Source organism: Lipotes vexillifer, unplaced genomic scaffold (genome assembly GCF_000442215.2).
Source record: "Lipotes vexillifer unplaced genomic scaffold, Lipotes_vexillifer_v1.1 scaffold394, whole genome shotgun sequence".
Lineage (NCBI taxonomy): Eukaryota > Metazoa > Chordata > Mammalia > Artiodactyla > Lipotidae > Lipotes > Lipotes vexillifer.
The window spans coordinates 2983141-2992571 of NW_006791731.1; the positions used below are offsets into that span (position 1 = coordinate 2983141).

The 9431-nt window shown below is 46.5% G+C and overlaps 1 protein-coding gene and 1 non-coding gene across 2 annotated transcripts in view; one reads left to right on the forward strand and one right to left on the reverse strand.

Moving 5' to 3' along the window:
* PTK2 (protein tyrosine kinase 2) overlaps positions 1 to 9431 on the forward strand; it is a 167018-nt gene that overhangs the window by 106559 nt on the left and 51028 nt on the right. The window contains exons 16-19 of the mRNA XM_007464627.1: positions 2234 to 2334; positions 3976 to 4091; positions 4943 to 5043; positions 7929 to 8018. Coding sequence (XP_007464689.1) covers positions 2234 to 2334; positions 3976 to 4091; positions 4943 to 5043; positions 7929 to 8018 — 408 coding nt within the window. The remainder of the gene's footprint in view (positions 1 to 2233; positions 2335 to 3975; positions 4092 to 4942; positions 5044 to 7928; positions 8019 to 9431) is intronic.
* On the reverse strand, positions 2066 to 2137 carry TRNAE-UUC (transfer RNA glutamic acid (anticodon UUC)). Its single transcript has one exon. It is a non-coding gene; the product is annotated as a tRNA-Glu (tRNA).

Genomic DNA, 9431 nt, shown 5'->3' on the forward strand with positions numbered 1-9431 from the left:
GCAGGGATAGAGTTTCCTAGTGACCACAAGATTCTCCTCTTAGCCCTGTACTGTGTAGTATTTTTAATAATTACTTCTGTAAAGGGTAACATAAAACCAAAAATGATGGTAAGTCAATTGAAAATGAGTGAATATACTGGGTTCCTGAATGTTTATCCAAAAATATCACATTATACTTAAGTGATGAACTGAATTGACAAGATGAAATTCAGTGATACACTTTGGATTTTGTGCCAAGTGTTTATGGGGGGGGGGGGCTTGCTTGTTTGTTTGTTTTTAACTACCAGGTCCTATTCTTGGAATGTGTAGGCAAAATTGAGGGGGAGAAAATACCTTAAGGGTTTCAGTTCTCTCAAGTGAGTGTGGGGTGACTTTGCAAGAAGCCAGTGTAATCCTTGGGTGCATTGGTAGGATATACAGTCCTCCATACCCGCTAGTTCTGCATCTGCAGATTCAACCAACTTCGATTGAAAATATTTGGAAAAAAAATTCCAGAAAGTTCCACAAAGCAAAAACTTGAATTTGCTGCGCTCTGATATCTATTTACATAGCGTTTACATTGTATTAGGTATTACAAGTAATCTAGAGATGATTTAAAGTGTAAAGAGGATGTGCATAGGTTACGTGCAAATACTCTGCCATTTTTCAGAGGGACTTGGGCATCTGCAGATTTCGGTTTCCCCCTGGGGGTTCTGGAACCAATCCCCTGTGGATACTGAGGGACGGCTGTAGGGTGTCTAGAGTGAAAACAGTGAGAGGCCTGTCTACTCCAGACATATCCAGCACTGAGTTGCAGCCAACTCTGGGCTCCATACTAAAATGGATACTAAAAGATATTTGCTCCTGCTGTGATTCTAATGTCCTTGCTTGGCATCATAAAAATCAACCCCAGGGCTTCCCTGGTGGCGCGGTGGTTGAGAGTCCGCCTGCCGATGCAGGGGACGCGGGTTCGTGCCCCGGCCCGGGAAGATCCCACGTGCCGTGGAGCGGCTGGGCCAGTGAACCATGGCCCCTGAGCCTGCGCGTCCGGAGCCTGTGGTCCACAACAGGAGAGGCCACAGCAGTGAGAGGCCCACGTACCGCAAAAACAAAAACAAACAACAATCAGCCCTGTATTGGTCCCCAAAATTTTAAAAAGTTTTCTTCATTTCAATAGTCTATGAAGTCCAGGTACTTTGGGGACCACTGCAGTAGGTCACATGAAAAGTCACTTCCCGTTTTGAGGTTCTGGAGTTCTGTGAAGGTTGTCCTGCTTCTCACTAATCCTAGTCAGTGTACTGTGCAAGTGACCTTGTTAGATGTTAGAAATGTATACACACTTAAAAATATGCACCCACACATAGGTATGTGCACATATGTGCAGGGCCCTCTTGGTCATCTTGGGCTCAGTGAGGCAGTCACACTCACGTGACGGCGACAGGCCATATCTGGCATCAGACTTGCTTGGAGGGGAGAACAGGACTGGAAGCAGCAGGCCAGCATTTCTCCTGTAGGGAAGTCCTCACAGCAGTCCGGGAACTCGTTTGCTTAGCCCTGGTAGTGATCAGGTCCTGTGAGGGGATGAGGCCACAATGGTGGACGCAGGAGCCACCCGGGTCCAAAGCAGAAGCCCTCACACACCTGTCGCTGTGGCTCTGGGGCTCTGCAGGGGACGCCCAGCCACACCCACGCTCAGGGGAGCTCTTGCTACCCCATCAGCAACTTACCAATCAGGGGTGGTTTTTACCGTGAAGGGTATTGCTCAGAAAATGAATCACACATTCCAACTTCATGAGATTTCCGAAGGAAAACCTAGAAAGTTAGCCCCAGGTCAGATTTGTCCGTGGAAAATAAGAGGAGGTTTTCTTAACCCTTCATTCTCACAGTATGTCCCCCTGTAAAGTTGCTCACAAGTTCACTGCAGTGGCATCTTGTGCCTCACATGGTCTGCTTTTTTTGTGCCATTTTATGGCGACTTGTGAGCTGACCTGACTGGTGGAATTGAATTCCCAGTTGCCACATCATTAGCCTTGAGGTTTTTTTATTCTTACTTTTTGGCTGTGCCACACAGCTTGTGGGATCTTAGTTCCCCGACCAGGGATTGAACCTGGGCCCTGGCAGTGAAAGCACCGAGTCCTAACCACTGGACCACCAAGGACTTCCCCATTAAAATGCCTTGAGTCTTATTTGAACTAGTCTTCAGGAAACTGAAATATCTTCAAAAGACTGACCTTGGACCACTGTTTTCCCCCAGTAACGATGCGTCAGTTTGACCACCCTCACATTGTGAAGCTGATCGGAGTCATCACAGAGAACCCCGTCTGGATCATCATGGAGCTGTGCACGCTCGGAGAGGTACCTGCCCCACCTCCGCCTCCCGCCCGCTCCGCCCGCCCCCTCGGGGAAGTGTGCGACATACACCCTAGTGCATATGAGTAGCGCGTCTTCATCAGTAAGTTCCCAAGTAATCCCCTAACTCAGTGCTGGCAGCAGTGTCTTCCCATCCAAAGGATTTGTCAGGAGTGGAAGCAACAGGTGACCAAGCGGTCCTTTTTTCCCCTCTCTGTTGTTGTTGTCTGAAGAGCAAGCCCAGGGATTCGAGAGTGAAAGCAGCAACGTTAGTGGAGTTTGGGTAAATTAAGGCTGAATTTATGTAAATCAGAACAGTTGCCTCATCTTTTTGGGCATATTATTCACTTTTCAGTGTCTTTCAGACCGACTCATGTTAGTCACAGTTTCTTTTTAAAACGTGAGTAACAGACTGTGAGCCGATGTCCTTATTTGACTCTGTCTGGAACACAGAAGCTCTTGAGTCGGTGTATCACCACCGCCTGGACGCTGGTCCCACCTGAGCCTGCTGAGCCACACAGCCTCTGTCTGTGTCCCCAGGCTGCTCTGTGGGCCCCTGCTTGGGGCAAACACAGCAACTTTCCAGATGTCTACACATGACTCTGTGGCACTGAAACCCAGTAGTTTAACCTTCTGACACATTATACACATTACTTCTTTGAAGGACACCAAACAGTCTTGCTTTTAATGAAAATTGGGGTTTTCTGTTAGCAGGAACCTGAGGGTGCTTTGGGCCCGTCGTCCTCTTCGTGACGGCGTCAGCCCTGCCTTCCGAGGACAGGCCACTGCCTGGCACCTCCCACTGCTGTCCTCTTCCAGCTTGGGTAACAGAGTTGGCGAGTGAAATATCTGAGGGCCTCTCCGGTGTCTTTCCTTCTGCTACCATGCCTTGCTAAATAAAATGGAGTGTTTATGGATGTTTTTGGTTCACATTATTTTTCTGCTTTTGTTTTTGGAGAGTTTGCTAATTCTTCTGGCTTAAATCATCAATGTTTCTCCTTCATGTAGGAGATTTTGTAGGATTGGAGTGTTAAATTCATCTGCCTTCTTTGCTGTATTATTAGCATTTAGCTGAATTAGTCATGATAGCGGTAGTAAGGACGGACCAGTAAGCCTAGTGCGTAAATACCCAACACGGGACCGTTTTATCCTTTTTCACCCAGAACCTCCTGGGGGCAGAGGGAGAACCTCTTGCCTCCCCTTCCTTTTCACCCCCTTGTGCTCAGGTCTGCCTGGGGCATGGGGAGGTCTGAGGGAGGTGGACTGACCCATGGCTGTGGAGGAGGCTTGTTTGAACGGTAACTGGAGCTTCTTGTTCTCCAGCTCTCATTATCTGGCAGTATTTTATACTGTGCCTTTATTCATTCCCTGGAAGCATCTTTCCGTATGTTTTCAGAAATGTGTCTAGAATCATGAAGATTCCAATTTTGCAATTGGATCTCAAGTAAAGAATGATTAACCATAATTTCTGAGCTGATATGTTTCTTTCATTATGCATTTTTTATTAGGGTAGAATTGAAGCCATTCTCATAAAAATGCATTTGGAAATGATCAGCATTGTTTTTGAATATAGCTCTTCTGCTGTTGATTTTTAGTCTCTGACACTAATTCTTTCTCTTTTTTCTTTTTTGGTCACTGTTCAAAAAGCTGAGGTCATTTCTGCAAGTAAGGAAATACAGTTTGGATCTAGCATCTCTGATCCTCTATGCCTATCAGCTTAGCACAGCCCTTGCGTACCTAGAGAGCAAAAGATTTGTGCACAGGTGAGACCCTGGTGTGAAGCTGGTGAGCTGCCTCTGAGCAGGAAGGAGGTGGGAGAGGTTCTCACTGTGCCCTGAGACCTTTCATTCCCCCAACTCTCGTACACGGACGGCACTAAATGTCCTGCTGTGCGTATGCCAGCCGAGTGTGGTGCCCTGGCGTGGGAACACATGGATTTGAGGGGTTTTTCCTCACATGGAGTATGAAACAGGTCCATTATTCCTTCCACAAATACTACTGACAGCCTCTACGTGGCACTATGGACCTAAAACAGATATTGTCCTGGGACTTTCCAGGACACCATAGCGCCAGGAGTGACATCTGTTGGCCTTCTGCAGAATTTCTGTTCATAATCTGGGTCTCTCATTTGAATACAAGTTAAAGCCCTTACAACTTGTTTGCCTTGCATTGTGTTAGAGTTTTGTTATCCGGCACTGAAACGGACTGCATCAGCAAAATCGTTTACAAGTGTTCCAAAGATCATTTTACTTTTATTAATGAGGTTTTTTCGTAACCATAGAGTTACACACCCTGGTCGTGTATACTGTCTATCAGTTAATGCAGCCGGCAATATGATTGCATGAAAACTAATAAGTGGTTTCATTATTTGAGAATATTCTTCACCATCATTCAAAGTAGTAATCACCATATTAATGAGTAAATATCTGCCAAAAGGAATATATTTGAAGTAAAATAGTAAAAGTATCTCTCCTTTCAGTGTATAATAAAGCTCTTGTTTGTATTGTATATAAGCTGTCTTTCAGAGTACCTGTATGTCTTTATATAATATAGATGAGTTTGTGGGGGTTTTCCCTTGTATTAAAATCTATTGTCCCAAATTCTTCCTTATCAGGGACATTGCTGCTCGGAATGTTCTGGTGTCCTCAAATGATTGTGTAAAATTAGGAGACTTCGGATTATCCCGATACATGGAAGACAGTACTTACTACAAAGGTAAGAAATCAGAGCAATAAATCAGAAACGGGCTCAGGATCTTTAATGATTTTTAACTCTGAAAAAGGTACATTCTAATATGCTCAGCTGATTTTTGACAGTGGTATACAGTCAGGTCCGTGGAGGAAAGACAGCCTTCTCAACAAAGGTGCTGGAGCAGTTGGTCATCCCTGGCCAAGAAATGACCCTCAACCTGAACTCACTCGCCATTAACTCAAATGGATCATAAACTTAAATATAAGGCATGAAACTACGAGACTTCTAGGAAAAAACATAGGAGTAAAGTTTTCGGATCTAGGGCCAGGCAAAGAGTCCTTGGGCTTGACACCAAAAACATACATAAAAGGGAAAAATTGATAGCTTCTTCCTCATCAAAATTTTAAATTTTTGTTCTGCAAAAGACCCAGGCAGAAGGATGAAAAGACAGACTGCAGAGTGGGAGGAAGTATTTGCCAACTACATGTCTAACAAAGGACCGGTATCTAGGCTACAGATAGAACTCTCAAAACTCAGCAGTAAAAAAAGAAAGGACACAGGTAGAAAGTGGGCAGAAGATATGAAGAGAGACTCCACCGCAGGGGGTTTTCAGATGGCACATAAGCACATTACCCACTAGGGAAGTGCAGAGTGAGCCCACGGGGAGGTATCGTGCACACCTGTCAGGATGGCTAATGTAACGGTAGTGACAACACAAAATGCTGGCAGACACAGAGAACGTAAATTGCTTGCGCAGATGTAAAATGGTACAGCTGCTCCGGAAAAGAGTTTGGCAGATTCTTAGAAAACTAAACACGCACCTCCCATATGACCTAGCTCTTACACACCTAGGCGTTTCTCCCAGAGAAATAAAAAGTCACATTTACACAAAACTGGTGTTTGTTCATTGTAGCTTTATTTCTAGCAGCCGAAAGCTAGAATCAGCCTGGATGTCCTCCACTTCGTAGACACAGCTGGCTAACCTCCCCGCAGAGTGGTGGGTGCCCTGGCTCAGTGCACGCCGCCGGACTTACAGATCTGCAGTCTGCTGACTCCAGAGACTTTGATCCTTTAGCTTTGGAGCTGAACTCTAGCTGATGGGATTTTTTCTTTAGTTTTCCCAGTCTTGGAATCAGATTGACTTGGTTCTTCAAATTATTACTAATTTTCATATTCCTGGTACTTCAGCTAAGGTTTGGATTATAAGTCCATATTACGCTTTTAGTATATTTTCTAGTTATTAACCACCATTTTACAAAGGCCAGTTTCTTGCTCAGTTTGTTTGATTTTTGTATTGTCGCAAGATGAGCCCTAATCTTACATACAGAATTAGTCTTTTTCATTTTATAGTGTAGCTGATGACAGTTCTCTGTCCAAATGCTTTCTGTATACTATAGCCTGATCCTTTTTATGTGGAAGGAAAAGTCTGGTTGTTTATTCATTTTGATTATGTAGTCATTTAATTTAAAAACGACCAAGCCACCTTTCCACTGTTTTAAAATACATTTCCTATTACCTCACATCCTGACTAGTCCAAACCCTAGAATTCCACTAAAGGGCTAAACTCCAAACAGCAGGGTGGCCAAGACTCTACATCATCTAGACAGCACTTAAAGTGGGCAACTGACGAGGTCACACATTGTTATCTCAGAGAGGTCACTAAGTCTAGATCCTGCTAGGCTTCAGGAGCACAGCCCCTCGGGGTTAGGAGTTCCTCCGCTCAGAGCACAGCTGGAGAGTCATTTGTTGTGAGGGAATCAGAGGCTTTGACCTCAGTTGTCATGAAGGTGCATGAAGTTAAGTGGAAGAAAATTAATGAAACAAATGTAATTGTCTTCCGATTAAAAGTCTTGAGAGCACCCTTGCTTATAGAAGAGAGCCCGGCACCCTAGCACCCTGCTCCGGGGCCCTCTGGATCAGGGCCTGTCCCTGCCTGGTGCCTGCAGCCCCTCCTCCCCCCTGCCCCTCCCCCTGCCACACCCTCTCACTTCCGCTGGATTTGGGAAACTGTTTCTGCCTTTTGGAATTAGGACTCCTTGAGGGCTGGTATCCGGTGAAAGAATGTTGAGGGAGGTGGCACAGAGGAAGGATCTTAGGCCTCTAAAGAGAGCCAGTTTCAGGCTTTCTGAGAGTGTCCTTTCCGTTCTGTGCCCCCTCCCGCTCTTCACATCCTGGTGGTGGTACAGCCCGTCCTCATATTTTGTGGATTCTGTTTCTGCACATTCGTCTGCTTGCTGAGACTTGTAAACCCCGAATCCACACTCCGATGCGTTCATAGTCAGGCGTGGATGTGCCCAGGGCAGTGACAAAGTGTCCGTTTGGGCTGGTGGACAGCGAGGGGGGGGCAGCACTGTGCGGCACCAGCACCTCTGGCTCTGGGCCAGTCGGGCAGGCTGGAACCCCAGCTGTGGCCCCTATGTGCGGGGCCGGGGGGGCGGGGAGCAGTGCCTCAGGCAGGTCAGCAACACATCCATACCTCGTTTTCCAAAGAAGTCAGAACCTACCAGGATAAGTTTGTAGGACTTAAGGTTATAATCTGTGTGAGGTATGGATACATATGTACACATTTCTCCCGGGAGCAATGGTTCGGTGTTCAAAGCGACTTTATAGAGCGTAACTACTGTGAATGAGAATTGACTGTGTGTGGCTACCAGGCCATTTCTAAAGCCAGGCCTCCAGCCTGTAGATGAAGCCGGCACAACTGAGCTGGGAGCTGATGCCTCCCGATAACCGGGGCGCCCTTCTCCCCTGCTCCCTGCCTCTCCTCTGTCACCCCCAGACGACCCAGCGTCAGGGAGGGCAAGGCAGTTCTCCCAAAGATTTTGGTACTAAAAATCTCAGCTAGCTCTAACTGTTAGATTCCTAAGCAGGTGACAGGGAAGTTTTACTTTCTAAAATTAATCTTCTAGCTTCCAAAGGAAAATTGCCTATTAAATGGATGGCTCCAGAGTCAATCAATTTTCGCCGTTTTACCTCAGCTAGTGACGTATGGATGTTTGGTGAGTATTTGAAAACTTTTGTGTTAGAATTACAGTTCACATATTCTCTGAGAGGGATTGAGCTCTGTGTGTTGTCAGAGTCTGTAGGTTGGTTTGCCTCCCTTGCCTGGCCTCCCTCACTGCTCGCCCGCGCCCTCCCCGGTTCCTCAGACGTGGGCGTGTGCCGTGCGCCCAGGTGTGGCCCGCAGGGCCCAAGGTCCTGCCTCTAGCCCCTTCTCACTCAGCCTGCCTCCCTCTCAGGGAGGTGCTGTGTCCTCCTTTCTCTCCTGTCTCCACGGCCTCAGACATTCCTTTTATGTGAGTGACGTAAATGGTTAACCTGTCCGTGCGGTTCTGCAATGGCCCCCAGATCCAGCATGTCTAAGATTGCTCTTCATCTCTGTTCTGGAATCTGACCCCTTCCTGACTTGTCTCAAGTCTTGGAAGCGTGACCCTTCGTGTTCTGTAGCTGCTGCTGCTCTGGTGTCCACTGTGTCCCCTCGTTCCTGCTCCAAGTCCGTCCCTGTCGTCGTCCTCCTGCGCTGCGTTCTTGCACAGCCCCCAGTGGAGCGAGAGTGTGGCTGTCGTTCACTCTGCAGTACTTAACTTCTGCTACCTTATCCGGATTTTTAAATCACTCACCTTTTTGGTGTGGATGACACTCCATCCCCGCCCCACTTTCCTGGTGTTCCTCCTTCTTTCTGGACACCTCATCTGACACCTTCTCCTCCGGGTGAAACTCTTTTTAACCTTCAGGAAGAGGTTGGAAAGAGTTTCTTCATTCACCTGAAATATGCGCTCTGCCATGAAGCCCCATGTAGCGGGTGTGCCATCCAGGCATAGACTCCCTTTCTCTGCTTTCCCAGCACTTTCTCTCTGTGTCGAGACACGCACGTGCAGATCTTGTGAATAGTCCTGCGTGCATATTTTCTCTGCCAGATTTTAAACTACTTGCCAGGAGATGCCCTGTTAAGTTTATGCACCTTCTTTTTCCTATAAATAAAAATAACTTTATATACATGAAGTATGCGTTCTCATTTTCTCTTCTGCTTCCTGCTGTTGACTTTCAGTAACCATTAAGTGCCCTATAACTGATATTAGGTAAAGGGAGGAATTCAGTAAAACAGGAAGTGGCATGACACGACTGGAGAAGGCGCTGGAGTCCAATTGGCTTCAGATCCCAAGACCTCACCTGTCAGCTTTGTGACCCATAGAGCAGGTTACTTGTCCTCTCAAGAGGATTTCACATTTCAAAGAGTCTAAGATGCCCTTTTTTCCACATTTCTGGAAGTAGGATTTGTCACAAATCAGTGGCATTTCACAGTTGGTGTTAGTCGGGGTGTGTTAGTCATGTGGGTCCTCACCTACAGTCATGTAGACTGTTTTGTTCATATTGGTGCCACTTTCTTGTCCGAATGAGTTTAAAACCGCTCT